General features: G+C 38.3%; 1 protein-coding gene across 2 annotated transcripts in view; it reads right to left on the bottom strand.

Moving 5' to 3' along the window:
• The window catches only part of CHD2 (chromodomain helicase DNA binding protein 2), a 119,495-nt gene extending 100,247 nt beyond the window's left edge, over positions 1-19,248 (bottom strand). For both annotated transcript variants that reach the window (XM_021680659.1, XM_021680657.1), the window contains exons 1-2: positions 18,647-19,248; positions 18,169-18,302 (exon numbers count right to left, since the gene is read on the bottom strand). In XM_021680659.1, the coding sequence (XP_021536334.1) occupies positions 18,169-18,230 (62 nt within the window). In that variant the 5' untranslated portion in view covers positions 18,231-18,302; positions 18,647-19,248. The remainder of the gene's footprint in view (positions 1-18,168; positions 18,303-18,646) is intronic.
• Between the last annotated feature and the right edge of the window lie 2,073 nt (positions 19,249-21,321).

The following is a 21,321-nucleotide window of genomic DNA, read 5'->3' on the forward strand; positions in this document are numbered from 1 at the left end:
TCTCTTAACCAATAAGCTACAAATATCCTTGATATACTTCCGTATTTCTGTATTTCTGACTAGAATATTTAGATTTCCAAATCGCTCAGTGTAACCAACAAACTATAAATAACCTTGTACATGCCTTGTTGTGCAGCCGCATACTTGCGTTTGTGTAGGAAAGCGACCTCTGGAAATGTAACAGTGTAACAATAGCTTTTAAGGAAAACAAAACACAACCATGTTTCTATCAACACCTATCTATGTGCATAGATACATTTTTTTTTTTTTTTAAGATTTTATTTATTTGACAGAGAGAGAGAGCACAAGCAGGGGAAGCCGCAGGCAGAGGGAGAGGGAGAAGCAGGCTCCCCGCTGAATGTGGGGCTCGATCCCAGGACCCTGGGATCATGACCTGAGCAGAAAACCAAATGAGCCACCCAAGCCCCAAGCATAGATACATTTTAATCACCAAACTGTTAACAGTGGTTTATTCTGTTGGATGAGTTATTTGAAGTATACTAATGGATAGGATGAACTACTTGTGTAATTTCAAAAAAAAATTAGTATGAAAATCAAACCTCTAAAAAAATAAACACCAAATTCACAACTGTACTTACCTCTAGAGTTGAGGGAGGCAGATGTGATCAGAGCATAATGATATTGATGATGTTTTGTGACTGAAGATGAGTGGTGAGTTGTAAGTATCAGTCTTTTCAACATTGAAAATGGTTCATAATAAATCCAGACAAAAGAACCAAATGCAAGGCAAGGGATAGAAGTACCCCAATCCTACACAAAATGAGCTACAGATGTGAATGAAAGACTGTTTTTTAAATTACTTCTGAAACTATCAAGTCAAATATGACTTTAAACATAAATGACTTATTAAATATAAGACTTAAAATAATAATAAATGACTTATTAAATATAAGACTTAAAATAATATTCAGGGAAAAACAAAAGTGTTTAAAAAAAAAGAAAAAGCCTTCCCACAGCTAATGTCATACTCAATGGTGAAAAGGCTGAGCTTTTCCCATCAGATGAGGCACAAGACAAGTGTGCCCACTCTCACCTCTCCTATTCAACACAGTACTGTAAGTCCTAGCTAGAGCAATCAGGCAAGAAAAGGAAATACAACGTAACCAAAAAAGAAGTAAAATTGTCTCTATTTGCAGATGACATGATCTTATATGGAGAAAATCCTAAAGACTCAACCAAAACACTGTTAGATCTAATCAGTGAAGTCAGGAAAGCTGTAGCATGCAAAATTAACATATAAAAATCAGTAGCATTTCTATACACTAAAAAAGTTTCTGAAAAAGAAACAAAGAAATTGATCCCATTTACAATAGCATCACCAACCATAAAATACTTAGGAACACATTCAACTGAAGAGGTGAAAGATCTCTACTCTGAAAACTTTAAGACATTAATGAAAAATATAAAAGATGACACAAATGGGAGGCGCCTGGCAGGCTCAACCGGTGTAACGTGTGACTCTATCTCAGGGTTATTAAGTTCAAGCCCCACACTGGATGTAGAGATTACTTAAAAATAACTTAAAAGAAGACAACACAAATGGAAAAGTATCCCATGTTCCTAAGTATGAAGAATGTTATTACAATGTCACCATTACCAAAAGCCAGCTAGAGATTCAACACAATCCCTATCAAGATTTCAGCGGTTGGGGCGCCTGGGTGGCTCAGACGTTAAGCATCTGCCTTCGGCTCAGGTCATGATCCCAGGGTCCTGAGATCGAACCCACATCGGGCTCCCTGCTCGGTGGGAGGCCTGCTTCTCCCTCTGCCACTCCCCCTGCTTGTGTTCCCTCTCTCGCTGTGTCTCTCTCTGTCAAATAAATAAGTAAAATCTTTAAAAAAAAAAAAAAAAAAGATTTCAGCGGTTATTTTTTACAGGAGAAAAAGCAATCCTAAAATTTGTATGAAACTGCTAAAGACCCCAAAGAGCCAAAATAATTTTGAGAACAAAGAATAAAGCTGGAGGCATCACACTTCCTGATTTCGAGCTATACTATAAAGCTACAGGCATCAAAACAGTATGGTACTGGCATTTAAACAGAAAAAGAGATCAGTGGAACAGAATTGAGAGCCCAGAAATAAACCCAAGCATACACAATCAACTAATATTTGACAAGAAAACCAAGAAAACTCAACAGAGAAAACACTGTCTCTTCAATAACTGGTGCTGGACTAGCTGGATATCCCCATGTAAAAGAATCAAACTGGACCCATATCCCAGACCACTCACAAAAAATAATGTAAAATAGATTAAAAACTTAAAGACCCAAAACGATGAAATTCCCAGATGAAAACATAGAAATAAAGCTCCTTAACAGTAGTCTTAGTAATGATTTTTTGGATATGACATCTAAAGTACCAGCAACAAAATTAAAAACTCAAGTGGGACTACATCAAACTAAAAAGCTTCTGCACAGCCAAAGAAACCACCAACAAAATGAAAAGACAACCTACAAAAGGGAAAAGAAATATTTGCAAATCATATCTGATAAGTAGTATCAAAAATATAGAAAAGAACTCCTAACAACTCAACTCAATGGCAAAAACCAAACACATTAAAAATTAACAAATTAATGGGGCACCTGGGTGGCTCTGTCGGTTAAGTGGCTGCCTTCGGCTCAGGTCATGATCTCAGGGTCCTGGGATTGAGCCTGCTTCTCCCTTTCGCTCTGCTTCCCCCTCATGCACACAGGCACACGCTTTCCCTTTCTCTCTCAAATAGAATATTTTTTTAAAAAATTAACAAATTAGGGATGCCTGGGTGGCTCAGGTCATGATCCCAGGGTCCTGGGATCGAGCCCCACATCGGGCTCCCTGCTCAGCGGGAAGCCTGCTTCTCCCTCTTCCACTCCCCTTGCCTGTGTTCCCTCTCTCACTGTGTCTCTGTCAAATAAATAAATAAAATCTTAAAAAAAAAAAAAAAGACCAACAGGTATATGAAAAGATGCTCGACATCACTAGTCAGTAGGGAAATGCAAATTAAAGCCACAATGAGGATTCATCCCACACCTGTTTAGAATGGCCATCACCAAAAAGACAAGAGATCAAACAAGGGTTGGCAAGGATGCAGACAAAACGGAACCCTCGTCCACTGCTAGTGAGACTGTAAACTGGTACAGTCACTATGGAAAGCAGCATGGAGGATACTCAGAAAATTAAAAATAGAACTATCCTATGACCCAGCAATCCCACTTCTCGAAATATATCCAAAGGAAACAAAAACACTAACTCAAAAAGATACCTACATATCCATGTTCACATGTTCATGGCAGCATTACTTACAATAGCCAAGACATTGAAACAATCTAAGACAAATACTAAATATCATATGGTCTCACATATCTGTGGAATCTAAAAAAAGAAATAAACTAGTAACTTTTTTAAAAAACTTGTTAAAAAAAAAAGAGATTAGACTGGTAGTTACTGGACACAAGGGTGGCAGAGAGAACTGGAGGAAGGTACTTCCAAAAAGTACAAACTTCCAGTTGTAAGATAGGTAAGTACTAGGGATGTAACATACAACATGATGACTACAGCCAACACTGCTGTAGGATATATTGGGAAGTTTTAAGAGAGTAAATCCTAGGAGTTCTCATCACAAGAAGAAAAAAAAAAATTTTTTTTTTTAACTGTATCGGTATGAGAAGATGGATGGATGGATGCTACTGTAGGAATCATTTCACAGTATATGTAAATTAAACCACCACGCTATATGCCTTAAAATTATACAGTGACATATGCCAATTATTTCCTCAGTACAACTGGAAAAAGTAAATATGATACTTCCTTTAAAAGAAAAAACTCTTAATAAAGGTATAACTCAATTAATTTGCATACTTCTCTCCTAGGAGGCCACGTTCCTAAATGTTAAAATAGAAAAGCAGTATTTTTTTAAAAAGGAAAAAAAAAATATTTAAAAACCAAAAAACTATAAATACCTCCACATTTAAATCACTGACAATCTAATTATTCCCTCAAAAGACACGATTAAATTTTATGCAGATTTGTTATAAAGGCCTAATCATAATACTAAATCATTATCAGTACATAATTGTAGCTTGTGATGCTGATTCAGACCAGGAGATGTGGAAAATCCACAAGACCCGACTAAATGGATCAAATTGAGTTAGTGGTGGGGTGGGGGGAGTCCTTTAATTAAGCTTTCACCTAAACAAATAAGAGTCATAAAATTACCTGATTTCCAAAGGCATTAATAGCGATAAAGCAATTAAAAATGGAATATTCAGGAATCCATCACATATACAGAATCCTCACGAAAAGTAAGTGAACCTTAAAATTACTCAAAATCTAATTTGCAAACAAGTCTTGTAATTTAGGGCTGAGCAATCACAACACGGGAAATACACTGTAAAAAATAACAAAAGGGACTCATCAAAACTGTAATTTTATTTTGTTTTTTTAAAGATTTTTTTATTTGAGAGAGATAAAGAGGCAGAGGGAGAAGCAGACTCCCCGCTGAACAGGGAGCCCAACATAGGGCTCCTTCCCGAGACTCAGGGATCATGACCTGAGCCGAAGGCAGATGCTTAACTGACTGAGCCACCCAGGCACCCCAAAACTGGAATTTTAGAGTCCAATAGAAAATAAATGCTTGTAAAAAAAACTTTAACACCTCTTTTCACTTGTGGATAGAAAAAGATTTGGTATCTCTTCAAAACCCTTTTTGAAGTTCGCAAAAATGGAGAGATGAAGTTTATTTTACAACTGTTCTTTGAAAGCAAGTGACATTAGCTATTGTTCCCATTTCAATTTTATTATCGCTGTTTCCCGAATGGCCACAAGAGGTCAGCACAGCAACACTTCAGTTAAAGAAAAGCAAGCCTGTGGGTCCTCTGCCCAAGAGCTGCCATTTCAGCACTTGGGGTAGTGTTTATTTGCTGAAACTTACAAAATGGCTGAACTGTTTGGCAGAGGATGGGTTTTTTAAATCAGTGAAAGCAAAATCTGGAAAAAAAAAAAAAAAAAACAGAAAGCAACCTACACTGAAATTCCTTAAAACTTACTTCCAGACTAAATTCTATCGATTTAATAGGTAATATTTATGGAGCACTTAGGTGTCAGGCATATACAAAAATTTTCCTCTAAATCTTTATAAAAACCCTCTAAGACAAATTATCCTTATTTATAGAAGAGGCCTAGCCCAAGTGTATATACATGATGTCATCCCACAGCCCCACAGAATGGAATTCACATTGTCCCACCATCATACTTTCTTCAGTTAAACAAATCATTGAACCACCCACAGTTAATGCAGAGCAACTCCTCAAACACTTCTTTGTGTTTGGGAGGATGGAAAGGCAAAGATCATTAAACCATGAGTTTCTTACTGATAAAGAATACTAGATGCAGTTCCTTAAATAAATGGAACTGCATTTAAGACCTTTATTAAGACCTCCTCCACCAATGGTAGGTTCAAGTCCTACCATTCTGAAGAATACACGAGACACATTATAAACAAGGTTAAAAGACAAGTAACAGTTTGAGAAGAGGAATATCAATATAATATGAGAAGAATTACACAGATCAAAGAAAAATCCATAGAAAACTGGAAGAAGGACAAGGGACATCAACTACAGAAAAACTTAGGAAAAGGAAATTAAACCTCGGGGTGATTTGAGAAGTGTATTATTACAACAGATTATTTCACATTCAACTGCTTTGTAGAAATTAAAATGTATGATAATACTAAGTGATGCAGAGAAAATAGGCAAGATAGTACTCATACACTGTTACTGAAAAAGCAATCGGCAGAAGCTTTGCAAAGCAACTTGCCATTTTCCAGTAAACCTCAAAATAGCCATATGAATCATTCAATTCAATCTGTGGATATATAACCTGACGAATTATTCAATTTGTGCAGGAGGGGGAAGTATAAAAATGTTCATGGCTCTGCTCATAAAGACCAAAAATATAAAGGAAATAAATGTAGATTCATACTACGCAATCAACTACAAGTTAGACTAGGAATGGATTAGATCTATAAACATCAACACAGCAATTTCAAAACTATTAGATTTTTAAAACACATTACGCAAACAATGTAATTTTTAAAATGCCAACTTTTTATATGCCAAGTTCATGAACGGGACTAAAGAGAAGGGGTAAATAGGATTTTAGCCATATCTAATTTGTTTAGAGCTTTAATTGTATTCTTTGCATTTTTCTGAGTTTTTCTGAATTTCTCAAAAAGGACTGTTTCTAACACTGCAGAATTGATCAGTATTCAGGAGCAGACCTTTCTGGGGTCTGACAGTTCCTCTGGAAGTTACTTCAAACACTGGTAACACCATGGCTCCTCTTACCAGAAAAGGAAAAAAAAAATGCACACAAACATGCTGCTTACAGTTTCAAGAGATAAAAACTGAAGTCTCATCAGCACCTCCCAGATTCAGAAATTCAGTGCTAACAAGGGAAAAACATCGACCTGTAATAAGCATGCTCCTAACATTCTCAACTGGAGCCCAAAGTCATCTTGTCTTGATCATGCTACCTCTGCTCCCCCATAACCAATTAACACTGAGTAGTCCTAAATGGCTCAGGAAGCATCAATCAAATGGCACCCATGCACACACCACTAGGAAAAAGTGAGTTAGAGCAAGAAAGCCTGGATGAGGTACAAACCAGATAACCATTTCACGAATAGCTACCCAATTAGATCTGCCAGTGCACTAAGGATCCTACAAGAACATTAAGACTTTCTAATCCACCGAGTAGTGAATGCAGGCACTGGGCGGGGGGGGGGGGGGGGACGGACTCTTTCTATAATTAACCATCTCATGTGGTGTATTTACCACCACTTTAGAGCCCTGAAGAGAGATGGCCTAGTTTGACCACAAATTCCTTTCAGCCCTTTGGGTCTTAAACTTTTCTTTCCTTACTAACTTTTAGGCTATAATCTTAAGACTTCCATAAGGTAGCAAGTCCAACGTTCAAAGGAGGTTTAAAAGGCCTGAATGCTAACCTCAATAGTAAATGATTTCTGCCCAGTGTCATAGGACGTAAGTGGGGTCCCTGGATCAAGCCACAGAAAAACAATAGGAATGGTGAGAACTCCCAACTTTTTTTTTAAGATTTTATTTATTTGACAGAAAGAGAGAGCACAAGTAGGAAGAGCGAAAAGCAGAGGGAAAGGGAAAGGCAGGCTCCCCGCTGAGCAGGGAGCCTGATGTGGGGCTTGATCCCAGGATGCTGGGATCATGACCTGAGCCGAAGGCAGACGCTTAGCGACAGAGCCACCCAGGCACCCCCCGACTCCCAACTTTCTTAATAACAACCAATATTCACTGTGGCAAGCACTTTGCTAAATATTTTAGACCACAGTTTCTGAAGCATGGCATTATTGACATTTGGGGCCAGATAATTCATTATCTGTTGTGCAAGGCTGTTCCATATGTGTTATAGGATGTTTAGCAGCATCCCTAGCCTCCACCGAGCAGATGCCAGGTGCACCCCAGACCCAACCAAAAATACCTCCAAACACTGCCAAAAGTCAGGGATGGGGATGTCCCTAGTGGGAAACCACTGCTTTCAGAAGCATTATTTTATTCAATTCTAGCTTCCCCAAGAGACACATACCCTACCCTTTCTCCTTTTTTAAAAAATAAAGAAAAAAGCTCAGAGGTTCCTGCCCAAGATTTTACAACTAAAATGCAGAACAGAGGGCACCTGGGTGGCTCAGTTGGTTAAGCGTCTGCCTTTGGCTCGGGTCATCATCCCAGGGCCGCACCAAGCTCCCTGCTCAGTGGGGAGGGGAGCCTGCTTCTCCCTCTCCCTCTGCTGTTCCCCCTGCTTGTGCTCAATCTCTCTCTCTCCCCATCTCTGTCAAATAAAATCTTAAAAGAAAAAAAAAAAGCAGACAGAAACCCAAATTCCTGTCCCAATTAGCCCTTATTTGCCAAAACAGCCTCAGCAGAAGAAACAACCGTGGTTGTTCAACCAGGTTCCTGAGCACCTCCCAAACCCAACTGAATTCAAACTTACAGGTGAAAAGTCTGTGAATATGTTTAACAAGCACTCAAAGTGACTCTTAGCAAGTAAATCTGGGGACTTAAATGCCTAAAATGCTATAAAGCTAAATTCAAAGGGAAAAAAAATTTTTTTTTAAATCAAGCAAGGGAAATAAGAGAATTTGACCCATCACTTGCCTCCCTCAAAGTCACAACTTACCAGCCATACACTGGCTCTATTTGAATGTCAAATAGCTTCTACTGGAAATGAAGACACTCAAGATTTTCAACGCCCACCACCCACCACAATCAAGAGCTGTTTCCTTTCAGAGCATGTCTACAGAACAACTGTTTCCAACCCTGGCTACACAACAGACCCACCTGGAACGCTCTGACAATGCCAATGATCTCCCCTGCCCTACTACATAACCCCTAAAATCCAAGCAGGTTTGGGGCCTTTAAAAAAAAAAAATTCTCAATGGATTCTCATGGAAAAGCTATTTGGGAAGTAAGTATGGGAACTAAGTTTAGAACAAAACAACAAATTAGAAGCCCCCTCTTCGTAATCCATTGCCAAATCTAAAGTGGGGGCGGGGGAAGCAATGGGAGTCAGACTGCAAAAGGACACAGTTCTTCTGAGATTTCCAGTACCGCCCCCTCCCAACCACCCTCTTTCCTGGTGAGTCCCCAAGCACCCTCATGGGAATCACTTCAGCAGCCACATATTAACTAGAAATTCTTTATGCAAAAACGATGACTTTTTGAGCAGCACTGAGTTTCCGGCATCAACCAACCCTACAATGCATTCAGATTTTGAGTTTTTGGTTTCTTTAAAATGCAGTTTTTTAAGAGAAACAACGTATAGGATAATTCCAGATTTGTATCATTTTCCCCTACCTACAGTTTCCTCTTAGCCATCTAATTTGATGGCAACTTTTGACAAGATGCTTAAGTGACCCCTGGAACCAACCTACCAGTGTTTGAATCCAATTCTACCATGTTCTCCCTCCCCACAACGCCTCAGTTTTTCTATTGGCAAAACAGGGATGGTAATCACACCTACCTCATAGGCTTGTGAAGACAACCCACTTAACACATATAAAGGACTTGTTCTAACAAGTTCCAGGCTCACAGTAGGCTCTATAAATGACAGTTATTGTGTCTTTCCAAAGCAAACAACTTAGTTTTCATTGAAATATCTCTCACAATCATCTTGTCCATTGGTTTGGTATGTTACTGAAATGCAAAATTACCAGTGAAACCAGCATAAACAAATTTGAGAAGTAACTACAAATCCTTGTTATGTATACAACTCCAGTGAAGGAACACAATGGGATGGGTATAAAAGAGCTCAGCAGGATGCAGGACCACCCATAGCCTTTCAAAGGAAGAGAGCTCGGTGACAGTTAATTTGGGGAGTTGGCTAACCAGAAGGAGGGCACTAGCATTTCTGCTACACTAACCATCACATTAAATAATACACACATTTAAAAAAAAAAAAACCCTTAAAATTTAGTACCTGTCACAAAGCAGTCAAAAGAGTGTAAATCTACTCCAGTATTCTCCCGTAAAATTCTTACCACATGCTGTTTTCCTTTATGATAAAATCCAAACTGAAAGATAACCAGCGTTATGGGTACTGCTGAACTTGGAAATAAGCCATACAAATGCCATTCTCTGAGGTTTATTATCATATTCTGTTCCTTTTTTTTTTTTTTATGCTGGTGACAATTCACAACCCACCCACTCTAAATAACTGCTCCACAGCAGAGCCCACATCCACTGCTTTAGACAGTTACCTGTATCAGCTGGAGGGAAAGGGGATTCTGAATGGAATGTAATTGCATTCAAAGTCAATTCTGGAATCCAAACTTTTAGAGGGATCTAACAAGGGCTAAGTGGAGAATTATAGTAAGAAAGTGACAGCACTAGAATTTAAAGCATGTAGGACAAGAATTCGGAAATCTTGGGGTCGAAAGCTTCCATCAGCACACCACATGCAGGACCAGGCATGACCTTTAATGCAGAAACTGTTCCTCCTCCATCACACACAACAACCCTTAACAGCACCCCGCCCACTTTTGCTTCCAGACCTCCAAAGGCAAGCTGCTAGTAAAATTGCCCTAAAGGGGCACAGAGACACACAACAGGAACATCAAGGGTTAGAAAAGAATCCAACAAGAGTGCTCTGTCAAAATGTTCAAAACACATGCAAACATGTGGAAACACATGCACATTTAAAATGCATGTAGAGCTTTGGAAAATTAACTCAATCCTAAGGAGCTGGGCTGGACTGGAGTACTCTTTAAAGATTTTATTTGAGAGAGTGAGTGAGAGTGCGCGTGTGTGCAAGAGAAAGAGAGAGAGCACAGAAGGAGAGGGAGAAGCAGACTCCCCACTGAGCAGAGAGCCCCATGCGGGGCCGTATCCCAGGACCCTGAGATCATGACCGGAGCCAAAGGCAGGCACTTTACCAACTGAGCCACCCAGGCGCCCCTGGACTGGAGTATTTTTAAGATGCCCTCCAGGTCTGCTATAGTAACAAGTAATAGAACTCAACTCACTCACAAACCAAAAGGAAAGGGAATGAAGAACGTTAAAACCAACAACACAGAAATCTTAAACCTAGACTACAGTTCTAGCAGAATAAAACTGGACTTTGGGCATTATGCTAAGTCAAATACATGGTGCTATGGTGAGGGTGGATTACTAAAAAGCAAGCCACAGCCAACTGGACATTGGTTGTAAATATTACTGCAGTTACATCTATATCCAAACAGCACTGCTCCTTGGATTCCTTATTCACTCTTGCACAGCTTGAGAGGGGAAATGAGGCAGAGGGAAAATCAGGGCAATAATCACTCACTCCAGAAGGGGGTAAAAGGTACCTACTCAGTGTGACTGCCAAGAGTTGGGCTGTGACTCACACAAGAAGCTGTTCTGGTCCAGAAAGAATCATACACTCCCTTCAAAAGGCTGGCTTTCTCAGAAGGAAATTCTAGGAGAGGATTAACTGAAAACACAGCCAAGGTTTCAACTAACTAAAAGGGGACTTGCCTTCATTTTAGAATGATTTAGACAGATTCCTGTATCAGCTGGAGGGAAAGGGGCCTAAATTAGGCCTAAACGAGCTCTTGTGGGAGGCCAGGACACCAAACTCACTCTCAGGGACAATCTGGCTCTTAACAAGGAATTTAGTTCAAGACGGGGAAGAAACTAAGATAAAGCATTGGAAGTAAAATATTACTCATAGCTTACATTTAAAGAGCACTTTGAATTAACAGGCTCTTTGCTAATAAGCACTTTATAGACATTACTTAACTTCATAACCCAGTGAAGATTATCATTATCCACATTTTTAAGTGAGAAACCCAGAAGTCCAAACAGTGAGTACTTCACAGGCCTAAATTGGGAAAAAAATTTTCAGGATCCAGGTAAACATTGTACTAGTGTGTATTAGGTATACAGCTCTTGCCAGATATGGAAGTTAACAGTTAAACACATCACAAGTTAACAAAATAACTCATTAAATTGAATCCAAAGTATAAAATCAGGACCATCCTTAGAATGATGCCTTAGCCAAGGCTCATCTGCACCATTTCCCCAAACTAAGGGAACTCTCCAATAAAGGGAGTTTAAAGTACTTTTCATTATGGAATATAATCCAGATGATGTCACTGAATTAACCAAAAAAGGTGACCCTAGCCAAATATCTTAACAATAAAATACTAAACAGGAACTGTTTCAAAATGTACCGTGAAAGGCTTCCACACATCTAGGTTCTCCATGATATATTTCACAACGCAAAGGCTCATTCCCCACCTCATAAGCTGCACTCGAACTTTTTCTAAAGGTCTCTGTCCCCAGGCTTGCCCTACCAATTAAAGTTTAAACTGTTTAAGGGGAAAGGTCATAGCAGACCTATAAATAACGTGTTCCAACACTGTACTAAGTTACTTATTACAAAATAAACATACAATAAACCTTAAGTCTAGGAATTTGATGGTATTTGGTATTTGATGGGTATTTGATTATTGAGTCAACTTTTCGTTCTGGCTTTATACTAATAACACTAAAGCTCCAAAGCAATAGCAATCTTGCTAAGGTATAAATCTGAATTCAATGCCGGGGCAGGCTAGAAGACAGGAGACAACTGCTCACCTATAACAACAAGCACCCAGCATAATTTGGCAGCATAGTTTATTTCTATACTAAATAATTCTTAGGTGATTTAAAAAAAAAAAAAACTTTCTTCACTAATGTGACCCCCACCCCTCAAGAAAGCCAACAGAGTTCTAAGGTTTGCAGAAAGAACCTAACAGGCCTTAATAAACAACAACAACAAAAAAGGCTCATAAACAAAAAATTTACTAGGTGTCACACAGAGCAGTCACTCAATTTTTGTCAGGAACAAGTTTTTATAGGAGAAAGTATAGGGAGTTTGGAAATCCCAGGGGCCTCAAGAAATTATCTCACAGTTGTTAAGGATTTGCTGTAGGAGGGAAGGGAGAGGAGTAAATTAATTATAAAGTCTGTGAAAGGTGTCCGGGGGTGGGGGGGGGCTCAGTCAGTTGAGCATCTGACTTTTGATTTCGGCTCAAGTCATGATCTCAGGTTTGTGAGATGGAGCCTTGCGCTAAGTGTGGAGCCTGCTTAAGATTCTCTCTCTCCTCTCCATCTGCCCCTCCCCCTGCACGCTCTCTATCTCTCAAAAAAATAAAAAATAAAATGTTTCAGATACTGTCAGAGAAAAGTCAACAAAACTTCCAGATTCACCTCTCAAACAATAACCTGCTAAAACTTTCACAAAATTCTTCATCAAATACTGTTTGATCACGTTCCCGTGAGGACTTAATCTTTACAGATGTTAATTTCCAAGGGGCCAAATATCAATTGGAAACTAGGTTTTAAAAAGCCAAAGAAAAGGGCGCCTGGGTGGCTCAGTTGGTTAAGCGACTGCCTTCGGCTCAGGTCATGATCCTGGAGTGCCTGGATCGAGTCCTGCATCGGGCTCCCTGCTCGGCGAGAAGCCTGCTTCTCCCTCTAACCCTCCCCCCTCTCATGTACTCTCTCTCTCTCTCTCATTCTCGCTCTCTCAAATAAATAAATCTTTAAAAAAAAAAAAAGCCAAAGAAAAGACAGATTAAATCAACACTTTTCTTGCCATTTCATGCCATTCTGCACACAGAAGGAAAAGGCACAGAAGTCTAAATAAAAAGCCTGCTTACTCTGGTTCTTTAAAAAGTTCACTGGCTCCAAGGGACATGCAAACAGTTCATAAATAAATTGCTGTTATCATAATATGCACTTTAACGCACATAGTAATGGTATCTATACTTTGGGCTAAAAAATCAACAGAGTAGTTTTTATCGTGGAACATGAATGCAATGCCACTTAATTCTTAACCTAGTTTTTAGGAATTTAAAGACATCTAGAAATAATAAAAATTTAATACAACTAACCAGAATTCAATCTCAATACATAGAAAGAAACTTCGTTCTTGCTGCTTTAAATGCACTTCTGGAGTTTGAAATTCCAGTTAATGGTCAAGTTCTACAAGTATTTACTGCTAAGGCTAATTCTTTTATATATAATTTATACCTGAGCATGTAATTTAAAAATCTCTTATCAAATCTTTGATGAACCAAGTCTATAAAACAAATAAAAATCCAGTTTCACCTAAAGTTTCCATGAACTATTCAAAGAATTCTTCCTAAAGAATCAAGACTAAGCGAACCTACAAAACCCACTATAACAGTGAATTTTACCTTTTTTAAACTTTATTCAGAGATGCCCAGGTAAACCTTTCTACCTACAATCGACACCTCTCTTGAAGTTAACATATTTTACTCAGTAAGAAACATCTAAAATATGGCCAACTACCTGACAACTGTTACTGCTAAAAAATACTCCAATAGCATAGAGGGGGAAAAAAAAACACACCTTTTTGTCAGGGTACAGCAGGAAAACATAATACAGCCTTTTCTTCACACTTAAATTCATTACTTGTGACTGAATAATGAAATCATCATTGCTAAACTAGGATTATTTTTTTTAAACGAGAAATCCTTGCCAAGGGTTTCCCAATAAGACAGACCATGAGCATAACCACAGCATTTTAACAAGTTTACCAGGACCGAATTAAAATTTCCAGGATCGGGGATCTCACAGATTTCCCAAGGTTCTTCCAAGTGATTCATTCCACTATCAACCAAGTTTTGGGGAGTCACGGTTCCCTAACAAAGTGCTATTAACACTTAAAAGGAGTTGTTTTCTAACACTTGTATGCATAGTAATGGGTGCCTAATGCTGTATTGTTCTTTTAAAGTTAACTTAATATTTATAGTTAAGTGAAAACTCCTACGCTCTTTTCTAATCATCCCGTAATCTTAAGAAATAAATCACTTTGCACATACTGACCTGAGTTTTCCTCCATCAAATGCCAACTGAGAAAATGTATGGTACCAAGTAAAAATGCACGGGGACAAGTTCAAATAATCTTCCCTTTGTTTATGAGCCATGATTAGACAACAGCTGTAATACCCGTTAGGACGTCTCACTTTAAACAAAAATATCTCCTCTGACAGTGAAAAGGTTTTGGTCAATGATTAAGCTTACTAATCTCTTCACACTGAACAGAAAAAAAGAAGAAAAAAAAAAGACTCGCTAGGATATGAGAAAGGAAAGCGAAAAAAATGTAAAAACTGGCAGGTTTTCGATTTGAAGGTTTCCGATTAGCGCCTTTTACTTTCTCCAAAAGTAGAAGCCGCTCCTGAGAGCAACACCCTTCCGAGGGATGGGAAAAGGAATACACGCTGCAGGGTGTGGACGGCTAGAAGGAAGGGCGCAGAGGAAGAGGACTGCCAGAGGCGAAATCGGTCGGGAAGAGGCCGCCCACCGGAAAGTCCCAGCCGGAGCTCCGCTCCCTTCCCCTTTCTACCCCCCGCCCCCCAAAGCTGCTGGCTCGCTAGACGAAGAGGAAGCACCCTGGTTGCGCACGCAGCCCAACGTCACTGCGTTCGCTCCTCCCAGGAGCGAGACGACGCGCCTGACGTAGCGGGGCGGGGCCTGCCGGAGGCCGCCGCTGTTGACCCGCTGTTACCAAGCGTGCGCACAGCCAATCAGCAGCAGGCGCCGGCGCCGGCGCCGGCCGGCCTTTGAACTCGGCACGGCAACTTCCTGCTGTTTGGCGAGTACACAGTGCAATGCAGTATGTCTGTCAGCGCTGCGGCACAAAGGAACAGCCATTTTGTGACTGAGCTGGACCTGCACCAAGATGCCAGGGGCTCACAGAGCTGCTGCCTGCGCTAACTACCAAGCTGCCCTTTATTTTAGCACCAGAGAACCAAAAAAGGGGAGGCTGGCGGGGGGGCGGGGGGAGTAGTTTTGATATTTCAAGTTTCCATTCGATTTTCAATCTTCTCAAAAGTCCCGATTCTTAAGAATTATCAGCATCATAAAATGGCTGCCACTTAAAAACTGCCTGTTCAGTCCACAAGCAACTGCATTATGCCATTTCTAATTAGCCCCAGGCTTTTAGAATAACTGCTAAAAGCTGATTAAAAAGCAGATTTTGCCCGCACCGTAGGTTGTCAAAATAATCTGGTTCAAAGGCAGACGATTTAGAGATAAATTTAATCAACTGTCTTAGTTCTTTAGGTAAAACTGCAAACGCAGCGTCCTAGAACACACAGAACTCTTTGTGTGCACACAGTTCCATTCACATTCCCTTCTCTCCTGTCTCCATTCTTTATTACTGAAGTTACCCCCAAACTGCCAATTATTTAGGTAAGAAGTGTGTGGCATACGGTTCTATATATGTCCTTCACTAAAACTTTGTTTTAAATATTTAGAAACTTTACAGATATATCAAGAATTTTAAAATCATATTTTTGAAAGTGAACTTTTTAATCTTCAGAAATCACGGTATACAACATGTAACATTTAAAGCATTAACAAAAGAATACAGGAATAACAAACTTTATATAACTATAGTCATGCTTTATTTCCAAAAACAGTGAAGTATCAGGTTTACCTAAACTTGCACTCAAGCCTTTCAGATCCTAAACTAATTCTCAGAACAGAGTTTACTTGACCTGCCAACTCCTCCCTTCCTCTCTTGTGGCTCAGGCTGCAAAAGTGGTTTTTGTAGTATTCCCTAAGCACTAGATTTTGTGCCATAGAAACTAGGTCCTTTACGAAGAAATTCTGATAGATTAAGGACCAAGTACTAGTACCTGAAGTCTCCTGAACTTTAAGCTTCCTAAAAATAACAATCTACCACAATAAACACCACTAGCATGCCATTAAGCTTTCCAATTTTAAAAGGAAGTGATGTCATAATTATGTACATGTATTAAGGTATGCAATTTCAGATAACTAATTTAAAACTCCATTTTCAAGGAGTCTCTGTTTTTTTGAACATTCATCAGGTATGTGAAACTACTTGACAAAATGCATTTAAAAGTACAGTACCTGCTTCCTTGTTAAGCTGTAACCCCACTGCCAATAAGTAAATGCATGACAACTTCCAAATAGTTTTCTAGGTGAGTAAATTATTAAAAAAAAAAATAGCAACACTGCTTAATTTTTGAAATTAGAAGGCAGTCTCATCAATGATGTTAACCACAAACCTTGCATAAGAAAGCCAAAACCTAGGTGAGACTATGCAAATCATACATACTCAAGGGAGTAACAATTTTAGGTACTGAATCTTTAATAATTTGTCAAATACACCTGGGGATTCCTATTTCTTCAAATTGCTGTTACTTTTCAGAAAAATCAGCTTAGGATTAGCGCAGAAGTTTTCTGTCCTAAATCAAACCTAGATAATTACATGGGCAATTCAGTTCAAGAGACAGCAGTCCAAACTGTATGACAACTCAATTTACAAAAGAATTTGGAAAGGTATTTTTAAAAGCAAGGGTTGAAATATATTAGTATAATAAAACAAACTTCAACATTTGTAATAAACCAGTTCAGAACTTTCAAATTCAATGAATCTAATAAGTATATTACTTCTATAAAATTATAAAAGTAAAAGCAAAACTGGGGGGGAAACTCACATAACCAATGACATCCTTAACTGTAGGATGTAAAATTCATAACAATTTATAAGAACACACATCAAGAAACGCATTCATATGTACTTTAAAAAAATTAATATACAGCTCATACAACAAAACGTCTAAGAGGCTTTATTACTTAGTCACTAATAAGATACTCCAACAAATGTGAAACAAATCGTGATCTAAACAAACAGTGTATTTGTAAGCTTCAGAAGATAAAGCATTCCAGGCGACTCTGTCAAAATAAATCAATAAATTTAAAGCTGCTACAACTAAAATGCAAGAATAAGATACTACACATCTACCAACCAGAAAGCACTGTCTGAATATAAGCATATAAATGCAAACCTTAAAATACTTTAAATGCAAAATATACAAATATAATCACAGTAACAAACACAAAAGAGAAGTATATTAAGAGTATTCCAGGATTTCTGTGATCACAGGTTTGATTTCATAAATGCAGGAACTGTAACCATGGTGTAAAGGTTTTGATAAATCTTATCAAAATTTCCTAAAATGTCAAGAGTATCAAAAGAAATACAGAGTCAAGTAAAAACATAAACTGAGAGGCATCAGTCAAAGGGTCCTTTTTGCAATTTCATTTTAAAATGCACATTTTTTCATTCATATAACTTTCTCAAACGTCTATTTACTATAATTTACTACCACAAGGCTCCTCTATGGCCTTCAGTTACAAGTTTGGGTATCCTAGATTCTTCAAAGAAAAAATTTGCCTTGTATGTAAAATGGTGCAATGCAGCAATGGCTAAACCGACAAGGTCATTTTTCTACAGCACAAAAACCTAAAAACTGAAATTTATTAACAGAAAAACTGTAGTTTACAGGAAAGGCCCCTTTGAATAAAGGTACCTTACCTTTTGACTGCTGTAAGAGGCCTTAAGTCACAACTCAACTTTCATAAATTGCTACCAAAAAATTAGGGTGTGGCATATTAGCAATCTCAAGGTCACGCTTTAAAAAAACGAATCCAAATTAGTAAAATACTTAAAATAAAACAGACAGCTTTCCCTGTCTGTCAAGGTAAACGATGTAAGCTGAGGTTTCCCCCCCCCAAAAAAAGAAAAAAGGAAGAAAGTTGATAGCTCATACCTCGATGCATTGCTGTGTAGCGAACTGTCCTCCTCTTGGCTTTTGTCCTTATTTCTCATCATCTTTTAATTCTTAAATATTTAGGGGGAGGGGGGAATCTGTGTTTGCTTTGAAGTCCTGTGCCCAGGTATTTACTGTCAAAAGTTGAAAGAAAGGTAAGGTCCCAGCTTCTATCGATGGGTTTTTATTATCAGGAACAAAGTCCTGACGATGTAACGATATTGTTATAATACAACAGCGGTAAGCACCAAAAAACAAAATATTTCTATTTTTTCCTTAAAAAAAAAACAAAAACGGACAAACCGAACAGGGGGAATCATCACTATCAATAAGGAAAGTTTCTCAAAGTAACACACTGGATACAAATAACAATCTCTGTATCTTATTGCGTCATCCAGGAATTTCTCATATTTACAGAAAATAAAGCAAACTTATACATATAAATCTTTAAAATAATCACTAACGATCATGGACTTACCTGATCCATGTAGTAGGTCCAAAGCGAGAGTCCTATTCTAGTAGTAGAAAAATATCAGATCCCAAATAATTAAAAATAAAAACAAAATTCTCCGTTACAAAAACGAAAAATAAATACAATAATCCTCCAATATGTTAACTGGTCAAAAAAATAAAGCAACAATTAATACTAAAACGGGTCCGGAAGAAAAAAAACCTCATTAGGAGAGCGCACAAAAATGGAGGTGCGCCATGGCTTCTAAGCTGGAAAAAACAACGACCTGGGCTCTCAGTACGGCTGCTTCTTTCCAACAAGGCACGAAAAGAAAGCTCCTAAAAGCTGCTTTTCTCCCTTAAAAAGGCTCGAATCGACCCCAGTAAGTCACTAGGAGAGGCAGGGGGCTGCGGGGGCCCCCTGAGGCTGCCCGAAAGTTAGGGAAAGTTGCGTAAAGTGAGGCGAAGGCAGGGAGCAGAGCGCGCTCTCTCTAAGGCACAGCCGCCATCTAGAGCCTCCTTCCCAGCTCTGAGAGCTCTGCCTTTGATTGACACTCTCTACATTTACCCCACAACTCAGGTGATGTACCATAGACCCACCCCTTCATCTCCACCAAAAAAAAAAAAAAAAGAAAAGAAAGAAAAAAAAAGATCCTCCATCCCAGGGAGCCTGAGGACCCCTACCCCCACACCTCCCTGCCCCTCCAGACCACCCCATCAAGGGGAGGAGGGAGGGTTTCTTAACCCCCTCTGGCTCAAGCACCCTTTTTAAGCCAGAGAGAAATGTAATTTGTTCCTTTTGTCTAAAGATCTGCTAAATATTTCAGTCCTTGAGCTGAAATAACTTCCTCTCTGGACAGGAAGTGGTGTTTTATCAAGCCATTTTGAAAGAGGGATAATTCTTAGAGAATATAAAGCTGAAGTTAAGTATTAATCTTTTATAAAATTAACCCCCCATGGGTAAAATGGTTTCTAAATAAAAGCAAAACCTCAATTTCATAAATTAAATTCAAGTCTTGCCTTCTTTATGAAGCCTAAAAATTATCTAAAGACAAAGTTTAAGAGGGAATTTTCCATCCCAACTAGGGAAAAAGGGGTACAACTCAACAGCGCCTCCCTAGTGTTCAGTTCCATTAGAGCAAAAATTAATGCAACTAGCTTTTATCCAAGAATCTCAATTTTTCTTTAAATCTTAATAAAATTCTCTAACCCATTATATATAACCTTGCAAACTTCACCAAAAAATCCTCATAACCACAATATATTTACTTCACACGGAGTCAGGCAAAACAAAGATCCTAAATTCAAGAGCATGGAACTACCATGGGCACCCTTAAATAACAAACCCAAGAAACTCCACCTCCAAACCAACACAACACATATATCCCAACCATTCCCTTTTATTTCAAATCCAATTCTAAATATATACACCCATTTCGAGAATGGCAAATTAATAACAATTGGTCCTATCTGATGGCAAGTTATCAAAATAATGTCATAGGGCAAATTCTCCTAAATACCAAAACCATGAGATCTTTGGAAACAAAATGACCACTAATGCCAAAAACAAGTAATTTAACACATTTCTCTCAACAAGCACCCCAGAAAACACTCACACATCCAAAAAACTCAACTTTCCTCACCTAACATTATAGTATGCCAGTACAATGTCCTCCCCTCAATGAAGAAATCCATTTTAGGTTTATACCTAACAAAAGCAACAATGTTGCATCTAGGTAGTAAAAATCCATAATCAAAACCTAGTTTCAATTCTGTACTTTCTACAAAACATAAATTTTCTACCAAAATCAAAATCCAAAATTCCACTTTTGATTTATACAGACCAACCACCTCAAATCAGTCAATGAGAATATTGCATATGTATTGATCAGAGATGTGGGCACTATGGTATTTGACATTAATCACACAAAATGATTATTTCTCACCAAAAGAAAAAAAAATTCAAGCTGAACTCTTCCTTGTTATCTGTATAATGGGAAAATATAATCAACAAGTCATTTGGTCCATCAAAATGGAAGTCTACCCCACCTTTATAAGTTACTAAAACTGGTATTAATCAATTATCAATAAATGGAACAGCAGCATTCACTTAGAATTCAAACAATAATCTATGACACGGCATGATTTATTTATTCTAAATTCCTAAACAGATTAAGAAAAATACAAGATAAAAGCCCTATTTCATATTTATTTAAAATGTATTATAGACATGACTGCCACCAAAATTTTAAGTCCCTTTATGAATACCCTAAGGACATTTCCATATAAATCCAACCTCTTCCCCTGATATTAACCGTTAAAACAACAGGAGGCATCAATTTAAATGTTCAGATGAATATTCTACTGTAAGACATAGTATTAAAAAGCATAGGTAAAAGAGACCTTTCCATCAACACAAAATAACCCATAAAAATATTTTATAACTCATCCTGAATTTTGAGGCAAAAGGCATTTTGTTTTATAAGCTCATTACAATCTCATGGCAAATTAAAATTCCTATTATTACCCCTTGGTAAGTTATTTTCCAAGATGTTTCAAGAAAGCACAAAATGGCATTTCAATCAAACAACCATCTCTTAATGCACAAATAAATTTCCACAACTTTGTGAAAAAAGACAAATGTTATTCAACCAAGTAAAACATCTTCCAGCACACCATTTCCATTTTACCAGCTTTATTCAG

The sequence above is a fragment of the Neomonachus schauinslandi genome, chromosome 9 (assembly GCF_002201575.2).
Source record: "Neomonachus schauinslandi chromosome 9, ASM220157v2, whole genome shotgun sequence".
NCBI lineage: Eukaryota > Metazoa > Chordata > Mammalia > Carnivora > Phocidae > Neomonachus > Neomonachus schauinslandi.